We start from the raw sequence: 23,765 nt of genomic DNA, 5'->3' as shown, positions 1-23,765 counted from the left end.
TTTGTCCTGTTAGGCAAAGCAGTCCAGGCAAAAATCCAGTAATAGATAATGTACATGTCAATTTTATCCTCCTTGACTGGAAATTAGATCATATTAAAATAATTTGCAATAGCTTGCCAGAGACTACAGATGTGGCTGATAATTTTGGTGATTACGGTATGCTGCTTGGACAAGAATATTTGACTTGTTTTCATTTGGTTAATTATACATGCTGATTGAAGAAATACATTGCCAAACTAATATTATAAATGCTAAGGGGCTTAAGAATGGCCTATTGGTAGATCTGAAAACATAATTGTAAATAGGGAACACTTAGTCATTGAGTGGACATAATTTCTAGTATGGGCTTAATGCTTCTTGACCTTTTACTCTTGCATTAGTGACGTGGAAGACTATATTTTAATAGTTTATCAGTAATAGACAAGACCTGGAGCAGTAAGGGAAGTAAATATCTTTCTGTACTGGTGGTGTGAAGCAAGAAGCATATCATTTCAGCCAAGTCTAAAATTGTGGTGTTATGGTTGGACCCCCCAAGGTAATAAGTGTCCCCAGGTTTCTGTGTTTGCCTTTAGGTTTGCATCTACTCTGAGAGTTTGTTCTCCATTGACTAACAATTGATTTCACCTATTTCCAGACTACTACTTCCAGCTTGGTAATAGCACATCCCAGTGCCACCAACCTCGCCTGTTCTCCCCAAATGCATTCAAAATGAGTAGCTTTTAGACAAAGCCTACAGATGATCACAGATAGGGGCACTTTCTGTCTGTCACATAACCTTGGCGGTATTGTCCTTGCAGGACTGGGCCAGAACAGATCAAGAGAATGAGTTATAATTATTTTAACAGATGTAAGATTAGGCATTTGATTATCAACCTGTAAATGTCCAGATCAAGCAAATTAGTTTAGGGATCTGAGCTGCCTTGAAAAATTACCAACTTTTTCCTATCTGACTCAATGCATAGTCCCACATGGAACATGTTGCCACCACTGAAAGGGGTGCCATGGGAATGAGAACAAGTTCCCCCACAGTGAGTGTTGCTGAAGCTAGCATGACATCACCAAAAGAACTGCTTGCCAGACTGTACCCTTACTTCTGCTCAAGGCTTTGGCTCTTTCACCCTGGCATCTTGCTACCAGCAAACAGCAGATTTCATTGAGCGGCCTTTTCTTTGGGTATTGTAAATTTGGGAAGCCAGCTAGTTAGCCACTTGACAGCTAACTTGTTCTGTTCTTGATTTTTATTTTTATTTTTCCATCTCTCCTATCTTTAATTAAAGAAAGAGTGCCTCTGGAGGCTGCAAATGAGAGGTGCTTTGAACCACCTACAGCTGTCTTTGGTCAGCATAGAACATCCAAGTCGTTCTGAGCGGCTTCTCATCAGCACCTCTTTCCTGCCACTATTGCCAGCTGATGTCTCATTTTAGGATTTGTATAGATTATGGGTCTGATGATTTGGTCCCTTTTCCCTCTTTGTCTTTATGATTCAGCGTTGAAAACTGGCATGCAAATACCAGAAGTAGGGAAGCTGCATCTTTTAGGTGTCTAGATTTCTCCCTCTTCCTTTATAGCCTTTTTTGTTGTTCTTTTAAAGTCCAAATTATATGCAGTTAAAGTTTAATTAGTTTTGCAACAGAGAATGGCTCATTAAAAAAAAGTAACATTTATGTATGAGGGGAAGGGAGAAATTTGCAATTATCAGATGTCTGTCAAAAACCTTGCTTTATGTATATCAAATGGTATAGCTCTGTCTAACAGGGCTTTTCAAAGACTTCAGCCTTATCTCTGGACATAACGTAATGCTTTTCTTTAATAAACTTCTAATTTGTCTAGCAGATAACTGCTGCGCTTGGTTTTATTCTGTTTTCTGAGGTGACTGGTTGATTAGGTATTATGACCATAACAATAAAAGGAGGGGACAGGGTATCAAAACCTGTGAGCAAAACTCTTAAGCTTATTGGTGAAACCCTTTCTCAGAGTTGCCATGGCCTGCAAAACATTTTTTAATAGAGATGCACAGAAGTGTGCACTGTAATATTTACCTAGTGTTGTGACATTTATTTTGAAGGGTGATTTAGAGTTCCTGATCTGTATTGTAGCATAACTGCAAAGAATTTATTTTTTCTGAAGCAAAACAACGTGATTTAGACAATATCTTTAAAGGTTTTGTAATGCACAAAATATTGAAATTAAGTAGATTTTTTTTTTTAAGAAAACTACCTTCAGTGTGTAGCAGTTCACTAGATAACGTGTAAAATCAATAAATAATCCTTGGGAAGTCAAGGAATGCAAGAGGAAGGAGAAATTTGAATTGGTGTACTGGATCCCATACAAATCACTGATTACAGTGCCAGTGTCATCGGATTGGGGCATTTGGACTAAAGCAGAGGAACTGCAGATGGGAAAAAGAGGAGGGGAAGGGCACCATGACAAGAGCTGGAAGGCAGTCACAGACGAATGTCTCACCAAAAGGGGAAGATAAGATAATATTGTTTCCGAGTGTTAGAAATCTCTAAAACGAAAATGTTGTGGTAACTTCTCAGATCAGGCAAGAGGCAACACGAGAGTCCTGTACTGCGTCCTACTGACTCGTTCCCAGCAGCCGTTCCTGTCTTGTCATTGATGAAAGCCCTTCTTTGAAGGTGTAATAGAGGGGGAACAGGAAAAGTGTTTTAAGCAGAAAACATACAAGTACTTTTGTTGCTTTTTTCCCCCTATCGTATTTCCAAAAAATGACTGAACATGGGAACTGCTGCTTTCAATGGATTGACCCAGTCAGTTTGCTGTGTATGTGAGCTATAAATATATATTGATCTCATCCTGTTTATATATTGTTCTGTATATGATACCTAAACCACTAGGTATTCTGCAAAGCAGTGGGAAGAAAAATGTCTAGAGAAACTCCAGTGGACTACGCAGATGCAAGCGTACAGGAGTGTGGTTGACCCCCATCTGCTTTTAGGCTGTACCACAGTTGTTTTGCTTTTCACTATTTTTGGTGTGCTAAAGCAACCCTCAGGGATCGTGCAAACTTAGGACCTTGGCATTAAAGAAAACCTACTGTGGCTAAAGGAGGAAGAAAGAGTTTACAAAGCAAAAAGCTTTGTAACTCCACCTCCCAGCCCCCACCCCGCCATTTTGTTTTAGTGCATTAGTATGACTCTTTTTTTTTTTTTTTTTTTTTTTACTTCAAAATAATTAGTCTGTTATTTTAGAGGGGTTTTATTGTTTAAACTACGAGCAAGTAGAAGTACCAGCTGAAGCAGGGACTTGTAGTTGTGATTATACAAGTATAGTGTATGTTGCTTTCAAAGACCTTGCAGTCTAAATTGACAAGGACTGATCAACGCGTGGTGTGGAAGTGGAGAGCAGCATGCAAAGGCAATAGGTAAAAAAATGGTGCAACCTTATCACATACATTCTGACTTTTACTGAAGTCTATAGATGCTTTTGGGATGAATTTTCCACACTTTACTATTTGCTAAATATCTTTATGAAGTATAGGTGTGAGAAAGATGAGACTATAAAAACCTGTGCACAATTTGGGAGACTTATTTTGCCTTCCTTATGTTGTTTGTTTTCCTTTGTTTTAAAGTTTTAGCTCCTGGTGTCTGTGTTTATGTGAGAATCTCTGCTCATCTTTGTGGTGATGAAGGGAATTGGGAAAATGAGAGCAGGTTAAAATCTTAGAAAACAGAAGCTTGACTTTTCTTCCAAATAGGAAAAAAAGTCTTTTTAAAACTAGCTTCCTACTGGTTAAGGCCTGATTCCTGATCTCTATAGTTTTGTATTTGGAACTGCATTTTCAGGAAGGGATTAGTTAACAGGCAAAGCGGTGGCCTCTTGCAATCCAAACCTCAGGCACGATTGTAAGTGACAGTGAGACATACCCTGTAATTGTGATGTGAACAGGATCAATAGGCTGCATTTAAAAGTGCTGCTGGGTGAGTAGGACTGAATCATAATAATTGAGTAGATAGTCTGTAAAAATAGCATACCCAAGAATCCAATACTTAAGAGAGATTGTGTTGAAGCATCTAGTTGCTTTGGAAATCTCTCATTTCTTGCACTATAATACGTTATAAATTGGCGTGCTTTTTCTTGTGAGGAATCCCCTTGGAGCTGCTGCCTATGAACAGAGCGCAGCATTAGTGCTCAGATCACGCTTGGCGATGGAGTAGAGGGAGCTGCAGATGCCCTGGCTGCTTTGGGATGTGCTGCCTCCTTCCTCCGGCACTGGAGGAAGGTTGAGTTGCACTATGTGAAAGAGAAGTGGAAAGACTGTGTCAGGTCATCTGATTTTTCCTTTCTTAAAGCATGGCAATGAAAATGATGAAGTTTGCTCTTCCTATTCATTTGTGGTTTGTTCAGAAGAAGGGTAACTCAACCTTCTTCCCACGGTCCTTCCACCCACTCAGGCTTTGATAGAGGATGTGGGTTCCTGGGATGACAGGAGTGGGGCTTGGTGATCCTCTTACCTGGTTTGGGAGGTAGCACAGATTTGCTAAATACAGCCCTGCCGTTGCAGCAGAGTGTAAGCACAGCTGCTCGGTAACAGGTATCAAATGAGTTGTTTGGGTTTTTTATTTTCTGTGAAACAAAAGCTTGTTTGGCATGTTTATAAGCATGTTGTAAATGACATCAAAACGTATTTAGGAGTTAAATGTCTCCTGAGGAAAAACCAGAGGGAAGCTTTTTCTTTAAAAAAGAAAATAAATAAAAAAAAATCCAACATAGTTAATCCCAGAATCCCAGTGTGTGGCTTTAGCCCCAGGCGAGGGTTTTTTCTCCCTTCTCCCCCCCCACCCCCTGCCTTGAGAAAACACTGAATTCATTCACAACAGCAACAAATCCAGTGTCCTGGAGGAGAGAGAAGACTGACAGGGAACAGAGTGCAGATGAGCCACACAAATTCCTAATTTAAATTTAGCAATAATAAAAAGGAAATCTGTCAATAGGGAGACTATAAGGACAGTTACATTCTGCTATGGATTATTCTTTTCACGTAAGGAGAATCCATGAAACCCAAAGTGACGGTAGTTCATCAAATCATACCAACAGCCTTCAGCGTTGGAAGTATTGGTTTTGGGATTTAAACTCTCATGGGGAAGTTAGAGCCCATCCTTTTCATAGCTTTTTGGTAACTGAAGAAGTTTGGACTGTTACTGATATTCCCATGGTTGAACAGTAGTGGTTACTTAGAGGCTGACATGTAATAATATATTTATTATATATGAATTCTAATGCTTTATAATTACTAGCAAAAAATTCTAGATTTTTTTCTGTAAAACTGCAGCAACTGTTCCGCTAAGAAAAAACAAGCTTTTATATCACTTTATTTTCGCTTGTATCCTGCCCACCTCAGAGGGGTTATTACGTAGAAGCACTCATCTTAAAATATAAATGTTGTCTTAAGCTTGCTCCATTATTCAAGCAATGTTTAGTGTAACCCTGTCATTTTCTTACAGTGATCCAGCTGCCAAAGCTCTCTGGGAGTCCTTCGTGAACCTCAAACAAAAGGAAGCTGTGATGGAGGCTAGGAGACACCTTGTGGAGGCTGCGAGCAGAGAAAATTTACCTATTAGGATGAGCATGGGTGAGTAGTGTGACATACCCTTCCCTACATAGTGGTAATGTGAAAGATAATGTCAGTTCCTCTTCTTCCACTTAACCCTCTCGGGGAAAACTCACCCCATCCTTGATTCACCCCCATCCTTGTCAACAGATTTCAGGTGAGCATCATGGCTACCATGGGAAATTTCTGGTATATAAGTGAGAGGCAAGTGTTTTCTTTTAAATACAACAATCTTAAAAAGATTGAGAGCAGTGGTGAAGCAATTGACTTCTATGAAGGAGGGGTTAAGGGCATGCAAATGGTTAGCCGTGCTGCTTGTCTTTATTCTGCAAAGCATGAGAATTTGGGTATTCTTAAAAAGTCAGCAGGACTCGTGTCCTGAAAGCAGGCACTGTAAATAGGGGCTGATCTGATGGAAGTTGTGCAGATGTTGCGTATGATTACATTATACAGGTAGTGATTACATTACACAGGTAGTGAGGTTTATGTGAAGTAAGGCTGCCTGGCTCGAGAGGGTTTAAGCTGAAAACCGTGTCTGGGCACTTTTTAAACCTGAATTCTTAAAAATATTAGAGATACAGATTATAACATAATGACTTTCAATAGCTTTTTTAGAACCTCATTCTTACTCTATATCATACTCAGTGACATGCAGGAATTGATGTTAGGCTCATAAAAACTGGTTTTGCTCTATACCGCAATAATTTTTTGCATTTTATGTACTCTAAGACTATTTTATGCTGAACTTTTCATCAAGAGAGAAAGGTCTTCATGGAATAAGAGTAATAAGCTTTTATCTGGGACTCCAGAGTAAACTGCCAAGATATTGTAGAAGAATTAGATGTACAGCCAACTCATGAACTCTTAACAACTATAACATTTCATATATTGTATGGTCTTTACAAATACCTAGAGCATGCATTTAGTAGATTATTAATCAGAAATACTAGATCTCTGCAACAGTAACGCTGTAAGCTGTTTTAAAGAAATGGAAAAGGAGCAGCTGTGAGAGGCCTGTTACAAATTTGTCTGAAGGAGGTAAGGCACAGTAAATAATAAAATCTTGTTTAAGCTTTCACTGATAATGTGTGTGTGAGTATTCACCATAATAACACTAAGAAGCCCCTGCTGTTTTTCTATTACATATGCCTTAAAAAAAAATCATTAATGCTGAAATTCAGCTTTGTTTTAAAAGTAATTACTTCCTGTCTTTGAGAGGTAATGATCCGTCTACCACCTTTGCTGCTTTGTGTGAATGGTCAGATCAGCCACCCTTTCCTCTGTGTCCCCTTCCTGTGGTATCCAGTGAAGGCTGCAATAATCTGGTTCTTAATCATATTAGCTGACAGTTACTGATGGCAGCCTAAACATCTGATGTACCTGGGTCCAATATAGTGCTATGTAGAAACATTTAAGAGTTAATGGAGAAACAAATTTCTGACACTATAGTTCTTGAGACCTGGTTTTTGTTGAAGTGTGGCTGTAATTTACTAATGTTTATGGAACTTTGTTATTTATTTTGTGAATTGTATATTTATCTTGCACTAGAATCATAATCAGTTGTTAACTTTGTAGTTGAACTTCAAAGGATAAAACAAAATTCAAGGCAGTCTTTTAAACGATAAACAGGGACAAAACGAGAAACAACGAAAGGAGGGCACTACAGCCACCAAAATCAAAACTTCTTATTGAGCATAAATGCAGAAAACCTGAAACTGATGCCCAGATGTCACATTGTCCAATGACACATAATTATTAATGACTTTTTAGAACAGGTCTGCATCTTTACAGCGTTCATTGCTCATTCATTGTGCTAAAGAGCATCTTAGTTCTTTTTAGGGAAGCTGGAAATTGTGTTTATCAATTGCTGCTTTTGCTGAGAAGGAAAAATTCTAGTGGCCTGTTCTGGTCCCAATTGCTATGTTTAGTCAAAAGGCTCCTTCCACTGCGTCTGTGATATGAGGGAACACTGGCTGGAGAGAAGGGAAATGCTTTCACTCTGCTCTGTGCTTAGACTTGAATTTTTATGATTTTAACTCAGGTTCTGCCTGTATCAGAAGATCTTGGGGGATTGCACACTGGTTTTCCCAACACTTAGGGTATTTTTTGAGTATTTTATGGCCCTAATATTAAATGTCAGAGAGTTTTTCTAGCATGAAAGTTGCCTCTTAGTCTCTTTACTAAGACCAGCTGTGTCAGATGGTAAGAGTATTTTCCTTACTACTACTTTTTTGCTTTTTTTTCCCCCCTGGAAATAAGGAGTGAATTACATTTGAAAGCAAAGCTTTGAATTCCATTTGGTGTAGCTGAGCCCTCCTGCAGTGGCCACCTGCCTGAAAAACTGCATCACATCTGACACTGGCAGCACAGGAGCCCTGTGCAGTGATGAGAAACTTGATCCCATCCTGTTTCCATATTTTCAGTGCAAGGAAAATAAATTCTGTTGTTTTCTGGGCTGCTTATTACTGTGAGGGGTGTGTGTGTGATTCCCCACGTTTCCCCTGCAAGCAATGTGCCTGATGCCCGGCTTTCCTCTTTCCCTGCCTGGCTGTGCGTGGCAGGAGCACTGAAAGTTGTAGGAGAACACAGAGCTCAAGCTTTTGCCTTCTGCTGTCTTCTGAATGTGTCCTCCTCCTCATCCTGAGAGGGAAGGACGGTAGGAGAACTGTAGAAGGTGACACATGTCTGCTCCCCAACACCCCCAAATGTCTGCAGGCCACTGGGAACTCCATCTTCTCCCACAGCAGGAGTGGAGAGAGGAGAGGAGTTCTGAGGAAGAAGAAAGAGAAATAAAGGAAATCAACAATTTTGGCCACATTTTTTGAGCTGAGTAGCTTGGAGCACTGCATTCAGGTGTTCTTGATTTGCATATTCATTTTATTAGTTGGATCAAGGAAAGTGGTAGCGGGGATGTCTGGAAGTCCCGTTGACTGTTTCGGAAGGGATCAGCGTAGAAAGAAGGTGGGTGAAGATGAGCTGGCAACATTTTGTTGAAAGTTTTGGTGGATGGACTCTTGGAGAAAGTCCAGTTTCAAATTTAAGACCATCTCCATGACATTTGTAAATAGAGCAGGAGTCTCTCCTTTTTCTGTAGCCATCTCGTACTCAGGTTTTCAGGTGGGCCATTAAGTGGTGTTATACCATCTTCAAGGAAGATTTCCCTTTTTTTTCTTCTTCCATTTCTTCCACTTTCCACAGGAAAGTGCATATTTTGTCTGTCATTTCACTTTGTGAGTGAAAGAACTATGTTGTTGTTACAAACTTCAGCAAGTGACACAGGCTAATAAGCTGTCAAGAGCTGTTCACTGGAAGCATTTTAAAATCCTGTTTGTTTTTAAAGCAGAATTGCAAGTCTTAGGAAACTGCATCACAGAGGGAGACAAAGTGCCAAGTGATGGTCCATAAAACCAACTAGAACACAAAACTGTGGAGCTACTTTGCCCTTTCCTTATGGAACAAAACCTGAGCTGTGTAGCTATGTAGCATATTTGATTTTCTGAGGTCAGCCCTGGAGAAGGCAGGCAAAGCACTGCGCAGAATTCCAGCCGGGATAAAGGCTTTATGCATGCTACATCCGGTTTACTTACTGTTTAATCCGTTCCATCCATAAATACATAACATGGGTATATGGGTTTTGAAGATGTAATTTCCTGTGGGGTTTAGTAATGCTGCCAGTATTGACTTTTGGGGAGTATTTGTTCAGTGTTGCTTACTGTGGGCATGCTGACATTGAGCCCTTTCTTTACAGGATGATATAAAGGCACTGAAGCCATGTTACTAACATAGCCCTTACATCTAAGTTTTGCCTTAACCCTTTCGGCTAGATACATTTCCCAAAACAGTATATGTTTGCATGTGGACAGGTGGAACTGTCTTTCGCTAGATGTCCATTTAAATATATGAGCATTTAAATATTCCATATCTCTCTCTATATACACGCATACACCCCACCCCACCCCCAAACCAACAAACAATGCTTTTTAAGAACTGCTTCAGGTCCATTTTGCCTCTGAGGCAGCTGCATTTGTGTTTTGGATACCCAAATGAATGCTGATAAATATCTGGGGGAAGATAGACATTTGCCAACTTCTTGTCAGATATCCCATTGTGTAGGTGTAAATGTGTAGGTGTAAATTATTTTGGCATAATAAAAATCCTGGCATTTAAAGGAATTATTTAAAGGGATTACTTTAGCTCAGCTCTTAAAGTAAGTGACTGTAAGCAGCAGCCTGACTTACAGTACAGCAGAAAGGTTGCTGTTTTTTTCCATTCCTCTACCTACTTCCCGTTCCGTTCTTCGTAGGTCTGATGCATATCTTAATCATCTTCTGAACATGGCAGCCCATGAATCTCTTGTTGAAAGCTTTGCTGTTAGCATAGTATTTGGCAGTAGTAAAAACTTTGCTACAAATGTCCTTTTGTGGCTTTAGAAACACCCTTGCTCTTCTGTTTGAAAAGAGCACAGTAAACCTTGATCGAGTCTGAATTCCTTTATTGTGTCTTTTTACTGGCATGGAGACTGATGAAAGTCGAAACACTGGTATAGCAACAGAAACAAAGTGCAGTGTGCTGTTACACGAGCCCTTGTTAGCAGAAGAAAAGCCTTTTGGTTTCTTTCCATTTGAACTGTACAAATACAGTTCTAAAAATCCAGCTCACTACAAAATTAGCAAAGCCTCAGGCTTTGTGAAGTAAAGAGGAGTACTGTAACTTTTTCGGATGTGCTGGTTTGCATGGTTTGAATTGAACTCTAAAATTTGTTTGGGTAGAAATGAGGAGATCCTGAAATTTTAGCCTGGAGATATGAAATAACATTTTGAGTTAGAGAAGTACCTTAAAATGGACAGGAGAATATAGATTAATTCCTTATCTAAAAACATAAAGAATATAAAGAGTATAAAGTCTGCTTTTTTTTTTTTTTTAAATGAAAACTTGCATTGGACTGTAACAGTGTTTAACATGCTATTTATTCTTGACAAGATCAATGTAAAAATACTCAAGATTCAACACCATCAATTCCTGGAATAAACTTTACAGATAATAGCTACCCACTAAGAAAATGAGCTGTAATAAAGTAGATGAGTACATACATATCTTTCCAGATAAATCAAGTCTGATCTCAGATATCTGACATCCACCCTGGCCAACCATTAGGACAATTCTGTAATAGAGACAAGTAATGACACAATGTCAGTCTGGGTTTGAGGTCCTTACAAAGGAGGAGAAAGCAGATCAGCATTGCAGGGCTCAAAGTGGTCTGCGGGGTGTTTGAATCCCTTCTGCTGCACATCTCTGTGTAAGTGATGGGTACCTGGATAGCAGCTGAGCTTGGGAGACACTATAGCACCCTGTTATGCAGATAGGAGATCATATTGTAGACTGGTTCTTGGGATGTTTATGTACATTTCTCTGTTGCCTGTTTACATGGTCTCCAAACCCATCAGGAGAGCAAGCTGCAGAATCAGTGAGGCAGCAGCCAAAATCTCCCTCCCTCCAGGCATCCTCATGAAGCAGGAGGCTTCCCATACCAACCTGACTGAGACAGGCCTGGCTTAGGCCAAAGAGTCCCAAATTCCTGATGGTGGGTCTCACAGTGCTGCTCCAAGGGCTCACTGGTGTTCTCAGGGCATTTTTCCAAGGAGAGGGGATGCTGCTTGTCTCAGACCTGAACTCCTTCCATTGCACAGCCTGGATCCTGAGCAGGTGGTTCCTGAGTTATATATTAGTCTGCTTTTTGTCTCACCAAAAGTAACAGAAGTCCTGCAGTGTGGGACTATCTAGTCAAGCAGATTTAGCTTTTCCAGCCTGTTGCAATCCTGAGTTCCTGATTTCTCCCTGTAGTGCAACTAAAAACGTAGTCTTGACCTGAAGCGAATGTTCCCAATCTCAGTGATGGTCAATGTAGCAGATGTTTTGTTGCATCACTCAGCCCCGGAGGCAGGAAGGCTTTGTGCTTCTCAGTGCTAAATGTTTTTGAAAAGTTTGAAACGTTTCTGAAAGTTTTGCATACATTCCTATTTGGGGGGCTTCTTATAGGCCTTTGCATTCCCAGGGGAATGCTCTTTGAGTATAGTGGGGTTAGGCTTTCCCTGATAACTCTTGAAGATGATCTTTCTGAATAGTCATTACCACATTAAGAACTGTAGAAAGAAATTTATATTATGGCTGTTTCACCTTGCAGTGTTACACCAGGATGAAGTTCAGGGTTTTGACCCTGTTGAGTATGGTCAGAGTGTTCACCTAACTAAACAGATCCCATCTTCTGATAGTCATCTGGTTTTGCCAGTCTAGGACAGAGATGTTGCTCCAAGCTCCAGATGTGCAAAGAGTATGTAGCCTTCTGCTGTTTTTCTTAAGCAACTGAACTTTTCAGGTCATCTCTGTAACTCATTAGATGTAACAGAAAGGATGAAGGATACTGATAATCCTGCCAAGAAAGTTCTCTGTTTTTCAGCAGATGTGACAAAATAGCTGAGATGGAGAGATGTTCAGGAGCAGAAGTTTGTTTTTCATCAGTAAGTGACCCTGCATTTATGTGTAGTGTTGCTTAGAGGCATCACCTGCTGAGGAATCATCTTTGTGCTAATCATTATGCTTCTTTCAGGATGGATCCTGAATTGAGGAAAGTGGTGTGGCAGTTAATTTTTTCAGTCTCACCTGCTGATACACAGGGTGGTATCCCTGAGAGCACAAAACAATTGCTCAAAAGAGAAAACAAACATACCTTAGAATAACTGGAACTATGTGAGGTGTAATGTCCACATGCGTATTTCGCAATTTATCCTCCATCCCTTCTTTTTCAGTCTAGCACATAGAGGTTCCTAGAGCTGAAAGAAACGTGATTTATGAGGAGCAAGTAATTATGCTCTTGGTGTGAATCCTGTGGAGGTTGAGCATTGAATGGAGTGCTTACTGGGCTTGGAAACGGCTGTTAGTATGGAGGCAACAGTATGGCAGAAGCTTGGTGGTAAAGAAGGAAAGGCAGGAAATTTGCCCTTTTTGATGACTGCCTGCAGCTTAGCACAGAATGAGTGGTATCAACAAATAAGGATGAATTGAAGAATAATTTGGGGTTGGAAGGGATCTCTGGAGGTCATCTAGTCCAACCCCCTGCTCAAACCAAGGACAGCTTAAGAGTTAGACTAGACATGTTGCAGCTTGTTCAGCTGAATTTTGAATATGTCCGAGGACGGTTCCACAGCCTGTCTGGGTACCCTGCACCAGTCTTAACCATTCCTGTGAGGAAAATGTTCTCCTTTTATGTACAGGTTGATTTTTCACTTGCTGCAGCATGTGACCATTGCTTTTTGTCTTCTGACTGTGCACCTCCAAGAAGTCTGATTCAGTCTTCTCTGTAATCACTCATTATGTCCTTGAAGACAGTAAGTAGCTCCCTTACCTGCTTTTATTTCTTGAGACTAAACAAACCCATCTCCTTCAGCCATTACTTGTGCATCATTTTCGCTAGCCCCCTAAACCATTGTAGTGACCCTTCTCTGGACCTGCTCCAGTGTGTCTTGTACTGTGGAGCCCAAAACTTCATACTCCAGATGCTGTCTAACGAGTACTAAATAGAGGGTTATAACCACTTCCCTCTGCCTGCCGGCTGCATTTGTGCTGATGCCACCTAGTACATGGTTTGCTTCCATTGCTGCAAGGGCATAACAGCTGATTCATGTTCAACTTGACAGGCACATTTAATCCTGGACTTTAGAGGAATTTATCTCACAGATCCACTACTAGACTATTGCAAATGAAAGAAACACAGGAAAAGTTGAAATAAAGACTGGAAAAAAAAAAAAAGGACTTTGCTGTAAAATGGCATCTTGAATGTGGCAAAAGGCTTGCTAGTGTCTACAGGCATCCATGAAATGTGAGTGCTATTGTTTCTACAGTTGAAAAGGGAACTGGAAACTGCTGTGTCCCAAATGTTGAAATACTGTGCTAGCAAATAATAAATTTTAATCCTTCTTTTTGGACATTTGCTCAAACACTCGAAGTACATAAAAATGAGAGGACTTCTTATGCACAGTTACTTAAGCTTACTGTTGTTAACTGCATTTGTTTTATTTGAGCAAGAGCTTGAGGACCGAAAAAGAGGTACTATACCAGGTCCAGACACAGACTGTGAGTCTTTAATACTAGTGAGTTCGAAAGTGAAGGAACTCAACTGGTAAAGCAGTGCGGTATATTTCATGGGGAAGAAGAAAAGTCTAAAGCAATAAAGGCAGCTGTTAGGTAGCTTGTTCTTATCCAGCTCTGTCAATCTTTTAGCTGCTCAGCTGATTGAGTAAATTCTTTTTTTCTTTTTTCTTTTTTTTTTTTTTAAAACAATGTACCAGTTTCTTTCCTTCATCTCTCACCTTTCCTTTCTCCCCTCCCTTAAATTGTCTTTCAGCTGGTTATGTTCCTTTGTGACTTGGGGAAAACATCACTTCACATCTAACTGTTACTTGTGCACTGGTTTGTATATCTTTAATGGCAAAGCATCAATTTGACCCTTAAAGTGCAGTTTTTTTCTGGGAAATATACACATTAAAATCCATCTTATTGAGGAGAGAAGAGAGGAAAAAACTAGATAATAGATAATAGATAACTATAAATAAATAAAAATAAATAAAATAAAAATATAAATAAATATATATAAAAATATATATAAAAATATAAATAAAAATAGATAATAGAACATCTGTGTCATTTAAACATCCTGTCTGAAAAAAGTACCTTGAAATACTGAATCTTCATCTTAAATGTAGAGATGAAAAGAATGGTGTGGAACATGCAACCCCACTGGGTTCTCCTACTGCAACAATAGCTACAGCTTTTGGGAATGGGTTTGGAAGTAGTTCTGGGAGTTAAGTGCTGCCTTCTGCTTAAAGGAAACATGCCTAATTTAGGGGAGACTGAGATAGATAACGTGAAGTGCACTCATAACAAAATCAAATAAATTTTAACCATAACAGGTTAGCAGAGATGTTTTAATCCAAAACTAAAATTACTCAGAATAGTATTAAAGAAAAAAAAAGAAGTTTTGTAGAGCATCCAGTACTTCCTCTGTTGCAAGAAGTTTATTTGGAGGCAAAATTTCTCCCTCGCTATTTTAGGAAGGTATTCACTGCAGGTGACTGTAAATGGCTTTTTGCTGTTCTTGTTTAGGAAATCAAGTGTTGTTCAGATTTGTTCTGAGTGTGGTGAGTTGGTTTGGGATTGGGGTATTTTTGTTTGTTTATTTAATGACTACTGCATTATGCATTATTTGAATTACCTTAAAAAAAGAAGTGTAATATTGGGACTACTCACTCTTAAGTTTAAAGAAAGACTTCAGTTGGTTCTGAAGTACCAAGTACCATGTTTTACTCTAAGTTCTTGTTGAATTTTTTATGGGTTTTTTTTAATTGACATAATATTTTTGCGGAAATAACAATTCCTAGGTTAAGTTAGTTTACAAAGTTTCAGTAAAAGTATTTTTGTCTCAACTGTCTCTTGTTTAGTGAATAACCTACTGCATGCTGAATAGTCTCTTGTGGTGTGAAGATGGGTAATGGTTCAAGCCATAATAAAATTGTAAAGCGTGTCATATTTGTGTCTCATACCTCATTTACTTTGCACTTCACTACTATAAAACAGTTAGCAGATGGAAGTGAAACACAGAACCCTGTGCAGTGATGTGAAACAGAGAAATATGCTAGTAGTATGTTATCTTTGATTAAAATGTAGTTGGCACATGGATGCAGGACTATTTGGCTAATCTTACTGTTATTTTTAAGAAGGGATTGGGGTGACAATAGTCTTTCTATGTGTCTGGACTTTTTGGATAAAGTCTTTTTTAAATTTCAATTTTTTGTCTGGACAGTAAACCCAGACACTTAAATATGAACTTGTGGCCAGGTCTCCTTCCACGTCTGGTTGTGATTAGAGTTGAAGATAATTCTTAAAAATTTAAAAGAAAACAGAAGTGTGTTGCTCTTGCAGGAGTTCTGCAAACATATCATTTCATTATTTATATTCTTTGCTAATGTAATACTGCAAAGCTTATATTAACTTCAGTATGAAGTCTTTTTGTCTTAAAGTATTGTGAAATGCCTATATTAATGTGGTCTTTCTCTAGACAATTTACATGATGTTCACAATAGTTGGGAGTAAACATTAATGTACAGATAAACATTTGTGAAGCTTTGAAACAAAGGTTTAATGTAAATGTATGTTGTTATTAATTTTTTATAGTATGTATCTTTAAGAGGAAATGACTGTGGGCTAAAAGCTTAAAAATTTAAATAGCTTTTACTTGTATATATACTGGTAACTAGTATTGTTTTGGGAGATGATGTAAGTTACAGTACTTCTTCATTGGCTCGAATCTGTAGTGAATTACAGTGTTGCTAATGCGTCTAAACAAACAACTTTGATATAAAACAAATCAAATTGCCCAGGAAAGGTTGAAAGGCTTCTTCCAGTTTTTGATTACCCATTAGTCGGTAGTAGGTATAAAGCTAGATCAGTAATCCTGCTATATAGAAATAAGCTGATTTTTGTGTACATATGTATAATAATAAAGTATTAAAGATACTATTCATTAGTTACTGAATGCTGATGCAACTTCCTGAAAAGAAGTAATTGTATCGCCATCTTCTGTTCTCTGCTAAAATTTGTTTGGTGTTTTTTTCAGGTAAACACCAGAGATTTCTTTTATTCACTAAGCTTACTTTATTTTTTGCTGATGTTGAGTTCTATTATATCTTCTCAGTCTTGAAAAGAAATATTTTGAAGTTTTGAATTCAAAGTGATTTTAAAAAAAAAAAAGCCACTGTACTTGTAGACTGTCCATTTGTGATGATCAAGACATGGTTAATAACACAGGAGCAGGTCCCTTAAGCCTCTGTGAACCTGGATTAGAAATAAACCACTTATTCTTTAAGTCCAAGAAAAGGAAATTTACTGCAATTGCTGTTATTTATATCTGCAGCCTGGTTGGAAATAAGATACAACTTGTTGTACGTGAACGCTGTGATATCTTCGTTTCATAGGATGCATCAGCCGTAATGACTATGTTTTACATGAGCAGGAGAGTTCATGAATATGGGTTGGGAGATGCTGATTCTGGTGTCTGCTCAGCACACAGCAGAAACACGTGGCACCTGCACTTTGCCGGAACACTGGGGGAGTTGTGGGTATCAGCACTAAGTACCATGCTTTGTGTGTCTTAAGAGATGACAGAAGGGGCTTCAGAATTTCTTTACATTAGGAAAGGAGCCGTGTAGTCAAAAAAAGGGGGGAGCAAACTTGAAGAAAGTAGCTGAAAGTGATATAGAAGTAAAGGAGCAAAGTGTCACTGAGAACAGCCAGTGCCGAAGGATTTAAACCAAAGATACAGTACGTGCTGGTGTGCTTGCAAAGTCTCTAAGCATAAGACTTAAGGTGGAACATGGCAATACAATAAAACTGGGTGGCTTGCTCAGTGCTTTTTTTTCCACGCATAATTGTGGAAGCCTCATCATTCAGTCTCGCAAAGGATGACTCGTTACACAAGAGACATGGTGAATTACATATGTACATACTCATACATCATCATGTTTTCCATCCCTATTTATTTACTTACCACCCAAAATGATTGTTAGGGTATTCTCAGCTGCAGAAGTCTTCCAGAAATCATCAGAGAAATAATCAGTCCTGTGAATAATGTACCAGAGAAGAACAACGACTTCCCTCTCTCTGGGACAGCATGCCAAGAACATGATGAAGTACTCAGTGTCTGAAAACATATGTCTTAGGGCTAAATGAGGACATGCGCAAGCCACCTTGAAATCCTTTGGGCATGTTATTTTAAGACAAACAAGTTGATTCATTTCTGCGAGAAGTTTAAAGCATCCAGGAGATGATTCAACCAAATTTGCAAATTTCAAGTCCCTTTACAGTCACAGTGAATTACTGTTTCCAGGGATTACTGGTTTTTTAGAGCTGGAGACCCTCTAGTTGGGACTTCTACTCAGTATTTATTAACCTGGTGGAAGAGGTGAAAAGTAAGGTAATAAAATATGGCCATGATACATATTTAGCCAAGGTTAGGAAGGGGATTTGAGAAACTCTGGTATGCCAGTATTAAATTGGAAGTTTAATATAGATGGTGACCCTTAGGAAGCTTAATTCTGGAAGATGAGATTTCACCTATTTATTCAAACAGTTCTGAAATTTGCTTTAATATTTGGGAGGTCAACTGGAGAATATTGTAGATACTGGCTAGAGATGGTTGTTCCTTTTTTGTTCATACTGATTTAATGGGGGAACTGAATGGTAGAGTACACAAAGAAGGAAATAATGGGTTGAAGTGGCCATGCATTTAAAAACAAAGCTCTGAAGGATGAAAAAGAAAAAATTACTAATCCATATTGAGACACCTAAGCTACCAGTTATGTTTGTCAAAGCCTTCTGAATGTACTGGGAAACCTGAAACTGTAAATAATCTAGGAGTTGTAAATCATAACTGGGGTCATATTTAGGCATCTGCATTTATGTGCTTAGAACTGAAAACCTTGATGATTATATTAGAGTGCTTTAGTCATGTTTGTCCCACCTAATTCATTAGGTTTTATTTGTTTTAAGGCACGTAAAGAATTTCGAAAGAATAGTAACAGAACTGATATTTGAGCATGGTTTCTATTTTGTAATAAAAGACTGAGGCTAATTAGGAGAGAAGGCTAAAATAGCACATGGCGCTTGTATGAATATAAATGATCTATATGGCAACACTGTTAAAACAAGGATTGAATGATAACATACATACCTAGTGATGAATAATAAACTGCTTTTGAGATAACTAACTCAATGCTACAGCTGATGAGACTGAAGCCAAGTCAGCTTAGATGTTCAGACTCACATGGCAAGTGTTAGTTGAGCAGTAAATAGAGTCCGGCTTTATTTGTTCTGGGTATAGACCTCCATTCCAGAATTTTCTAAGCCTCAGCATAGTTGTCACCATTGTCAATGGCTCCTACGTCCTTGAAAGCCACTGCTGTACACACCTGCAGACAAGTGACATGTGGCATGCTCTGCCTCCCTGAAGGTCCATCACTCTGGAGTGACTTGAGGTGCACTGGAAAGCCCACGACGGGCAGGGAAGAGTGGCTGACCTCCGGTGCCTGCCTCCTGCAGCTATTGCGAAGGCAGTAGGAGGAACGGGGATCAGTAAGGGCCAGCGAGGAAGGAAGGCTGGTCACAGCTCTTCCTCGGTGGCACAGTGCTGCTGGGGGCAGGCAGCAGGAGGCTGCCGCTGCCACGTGGTTTGGGGTGTGCTTCGGGGGCTGCTCAGACCCTCAAGGTGGACTTATCCTGGGATTGCTGTAGTGGGGACTTGCCGTTTGTGCTCGTACCTGTGACCATGGGGTTATCTGGATATCAGCGCTCCTGCAAACAGAAAAGGGAGAGAGGCTTACAAGTGACCATCAACTCCGGAGCAGATGGGTTTGTGTTTGTGGGAGATGAGCATACGCTCTTAGAAATAAGCCTGTGACATCTGCTCTCAGTCTGCTGTAATGTTTAGTGCTCTTCAGGTCCAGAGCCTTGTTCTGGAGAAGCCAGCCAAACAGCATCTCATACTGGCCTACTTTTAATCTCTCCAGAGAACTAGAGAGTAGTTGGTGTCCTTCTCTTCTTTATTAACAATTTAAGGACTGGACGAATTTTGAAGTTAACTAAAGAAAAGTTGAGATCAAATTATTTTTGTGCACTTGCTGTTAAAAAGTGTTACTGAAACTTCCTAAGAAGTACAAAAGCATTTTGAGTTAATAACAACATCTGGAAATTACACTAACAAGGAGACATAAGGGGCGTCATCTGTCCCACTAAATTGCTCTCACTTCGTTTGCAAAATATCTGACTCCCTTAGCAGTACTGTTGCCCAATTGGCTTTGTGGAGTGTGAGAGCTTTCTACATTCCTCACAAGTATCCGGCATTGGACATGATCAGAGGCAAGCTACTGGGAGAGAGAGGTCTATATTCCTAAGGCTGTGGACAGAGAAAACAATTTATTTGGAATTTTTCAGCCCTCTACTGCCTTGAAAAATCTCGCCTGTGAACATAAGTGTGCCAAGGTCATTTCTTATTTGTGGTTCTGTCAAGTGAAAAATGGACCTCAGCAAAAGCACTCTAGCCAGTGAAGCTCAAACTCTGTTCTTGCATAAAATTGAACAAAGTTTAAAGCTATGTGTATTTGCGGTTCCTGTAGTCTTGGAAAGGCATCCGCTTCCTTATTCAAGTGGTCACAAAATGTACTTTCCTCTTTACTTGTTTTCTTGTCCCTCTGGAGATAATTAGCTAAGTGTTAGATGAAAAAATGAGGACTGTAAGTTTGGAACAGCACATTGATAATTCTGACCTCTGCTCTTTAGACACCTCGTTCATCCATAAATCTTTATGTAAAAAAAAAAAAAAAAATGCACTTTGGGATTCTGAATTTTAAAAATTTACTTCTACTAGTAAATCTGTCTTGAAAAATAATTATTTTCTTGAAGCGATGCCTGCATTGCACTACATAGACTGCAGCATTAATTTAAAATGGAAAAAAGTCATACTGTGGAATCATGTCTTGATCTCTACAAATGTTGTTTGTCCAGTTAACTTTTTGTTTAACTGTTGAGGTGAAAGTCTGTCAAAACTGTCAAAACCAGTTTTTTGACAGACCTCTAATATCAGTTGCTGGTAATTTCTGCCCCAGTATGTCTAACTCGAGTGATCTGCTTTACTAGTAGTAGAATTATTTCTTCCCTTCAGTCTAACTGTACACATCATCATTTGTGCATGTAGTATTAACTGTGCATTTTCTATATGGTGTAGTGTTGCAGATGTTGGTATTCAGTGCTGCTACTTTCATATTTAACAAAAAAATAATTTATTTCAATTAATTACTTTTTTTTTTTTTCAATACAAGGTACGGCTTCTGTAATTTAAAAGTTGGCAAAAGTGATCTGTAGTTCTTTTGGAATCTGCCCTGAATTCTTGAAAGTTGGAAATGGAATTCAACATCTGTATGTCCCAATATGTTTGCAAATTAATCATTGTAAGAGTGAAGGATTGAAGGGGGCCAACTGTATTGAATTAAGTCTTGTGAGCATTTATGCAACTGCTCATCAGACACACATCAAACCCCACCTTAGAACAAAGTAAATTGTTTGCCTCCACTCTTGTCTCCACTACTGGAAGATTGATTGATACAGTGATATGTTTCTTAATGTCTTGTGTAAATATATTCATACTTTATTTATGCCCATTAGTTTTAGTACCAATATTGACCCTTAATGTAAACATTTTTCATGCATTCATATTGATCTCTATTTCTTTCCAGGTGGGGCAGGGAGCCCATATAAGCCAGGCATTTCTATTTTGCTTTCCTAACTTAAGTTCTCTGTCCCCCTAATCATTATAGTAGCCTATCTGTGCAGATGCAGCACAATTTTGAGTTAAACTTCCAGGAATGGGGATGATTGGAGCTGTATGAAGTGCTCCAGGAGGAGAAGCTTTGTACTGAGGCATTTCTATGGCCCTGTTTTTACTGTAACTATATCACCTGGTATGGATTGTACCTGCTTTTTTTACAATAAGGAAGCCTAGACATTATTTCCTCCTCCTGTCATTTCTAGGTTTTAACTCCCAATGTACAGCAGATGCTCTTATCCTAGCCTCAAAATGCATAATTTTGCACTTTGTACTGTTAAATTTCATCCCGCTTACATTAGTCCAGTGCTCAAAGCAATCCAGCTATGCCTTCTGCTCTTTCACCATATTAATGATGTTTCACAACCTTGTGACAGTACCCATTTTGGCACTGTTTAGTACCAAAATTTGTACTATAAATATGTACGTGCGTACACAAGCACACTCTTATTTTACCTCTTCTTTCTATATGTTAGTACTTCTCTATTGCATGTTACCTGCCATCTACTTTTGGAAGTTTCTTAGATATCTTATGATTCTTCTAATCCTAGTCTTTTCCCTCTTAAATATGATTATGGCATAGTTAATGGTATGCTAAATCCATGTTCATTACAATTAATTTATTAATTGGTTACATATCAGTTTGACATGATATTCTTTGATAAATGTACTTTGCATTTTATCCCACTTTTCTCTGTGATATAAAGTATTTTTTTCTTGGATATTTGTCCTGAAGCTTTTAATATCCCTGACACCAGACTAATAAGGTAGCTAATTTTCACCATTTCTTAGACATAAATATTAATTTTCTTTTTGCCTAGCCTAGCCTAGTCTGTGTTATCTCTTCCTTCTAATCTTCAGTTTATCAGATCGCTGAAATACAGAGCTACTTCATCACACTGACTTTTCAGTGTTTCCTGGATGGAACTGGTTTTTCAGTAGTGAGACTGGTACCTAGTCCGTCATGTTTATGTTACTTCTGTAATGTTCAGTTTCATTCCCTACGCTATTTTTTCGTTCTGTTGCCCAAGATTCTTGCATTAGTGCACAAATACTTTAATTGTTCCTAACTAACCATTCACAGCTTCTTAGCTGAATTAATTCCTGCACTACCTGCATCATCAGTCTATCAGCATTACTGTTTTCCTTCCTTGCTCCCCATCCGCCTGTATTCTGTTAACTTTTGAGTTTCACTGAGAGACTTCCCAGTCACTACCTACTCATTTTATCGTCTCTGCTGACTTGGGCAGAGGCATGAAACTCTGAGACATTTTTTTTTTAATGTTGCTCTCAATAGATGTTGTTTTTATCAAGTCCTGTATCATGGTTTAATGTTGTTGACGCAGTATGGGATAAATGTACCTGTTTCACACATGCTACCCTTGATAACTATTAATGGCAAAGGTTACTTCCCAGACAATATGGAATTCCTAGTGTTTGTGCAAGAAAGGTTATCAGTACTTTTAAATCTCTTAAGGGTGGTTGAGGTCTTACTACTTCTTCCCACATCCAGGAATTAAAAAATGATCAAGTGCTTTGTCAACGTAACATGGTCCTTGCAAGCCAGACTTTGGTGCCCACACGGACATCTGGCTATGCATAGGTGTAGAGATTGGAGCAGGAAGAGGAGAAGAGAGCAGGACAAGACGCTTACACTACAGTCCTTTCTGCCAGTAGTTGCCATCTTCTGCCTGTGAATCTCTGGATTTGCTTTAGAAGAACGAAATGACAGCTGAAACATGATGATGTGGCTGGCATCTGTCTCATCTTGATTTCATGGAACCTGTCTGCCACATTGCAACATAAAAGGACTTGAAACGGCAGAGGGACTTTAAAAAAATAAAGGGCTGTAATAGGGTTGGGATTAGATTAAATTTAGCCTGTTGTGCTGAAATCTCCCTCTGTGAGCAAGCAGCAGGGAAGGTGATGAGGATTTAGGCCTCAGGAAGAGTCATTTAATTCCTGATTACCACCAATCACTTTCCCAAATTCCTTTTCTCATCTACTGGAACAGTTGTATTTATCAGCCAGCTATCTAGGGAGGTTTCTGTGTAGAAATTGGCTGGAACTCTTGAACCCTGGGTCTGAGTGATTCCATGGATATTGTAAATATCACAGATGAGATGCTGGACTCTTTAATGCCAATGTAAGTTTTGTTAATGACTTGCTAAGGTCAGGATTTCACTTATGTTTACATATATGTTGGACTTTCTTTTGGTGGTACTCTGAGGGTGGGAAAGAATTTGATTGTTTATCTGAAATGGTGCTGAATGGATCTCAGACTGATGCAGTGCTGCATCTGGATTCACTTTCACAAGGGACAATATGGAACAAAACTCCTGAAAAATTATTTTTTTTTTAATTGAAATCAGAAGTCTTGAAAGCCCTCACATTTTACTGTTTTATATGAGGGAAGGGCTGGCAACTTCATGTTTTCTCAGTTGAAGCAAGTTATCAGATTTTGAATACGTTACAATATATCAGGACTGCTATAGGTAATAATGCAGTCATTATCAAAGGTATGCTGCAAGGCATCATGGACTGACATTTTCAAATCACCGTGTAAATCTGCCTGACACAGCTTTAAAAGAAATATAACAAGACTGAAAGCTCCAGTGTTTAGTCTAAAAACACACATGGCTGTGGTTGCTGTTTTAGCCTATGTGGGCTAACCGTAGAAGCCTTTTGTCAACTCTCTGGCCTACTGAGTGGTGTCAGCTTGATTTGTGTGTTAATTTGCTGACTTTTTGGTTTGATGCTTTCCGTTAA

General features: G+C 39.0%; 1 protein-coding gene across 2 annotated transcripts in view; it reads left to right on the top strand.

The window, feature by feature from the left end:
* The window catches only part of SCFD2 (sec1 family domain containing 2), a 207,713-nt gene that overhangs the window by 29,103 nt on the left and 154,845 nt on the right, over positions 1-23,765 (top strand). For both annotated transcript variants that reach the window (XM_030012465.2, XM_030012459.2), the window contains exon 3: positions 5,466-5,593. In XM_030012465.2, the coding sequence (XP_029868325.1) occupies positions 5,466-5,593 (128 nt within the window). The remainder of the gene's footprint in view (positions 1-5,465; positions 5,594-23,765) is intronic.

The sequence above is a fragment of the Aquila chrysaetos genome, chromosome 1 (assembly GCF_900496995.4).
Source record: "Aquila chrysaetos chrysaetos chromosome 1, bAquChr1.4, whole genome shotgun sequence".
Classification (NCBI taxonomy): Eukaryota; Metazoa; Chordata; class Aves; order Accipitriformes; family Accipitridae; genus Aquila; species Aquila chrysaetos.
Note: the sequence above shows the minus strand (reverse complement) of the source record. Positions and strands in the feature narration are given on the sequence as shown.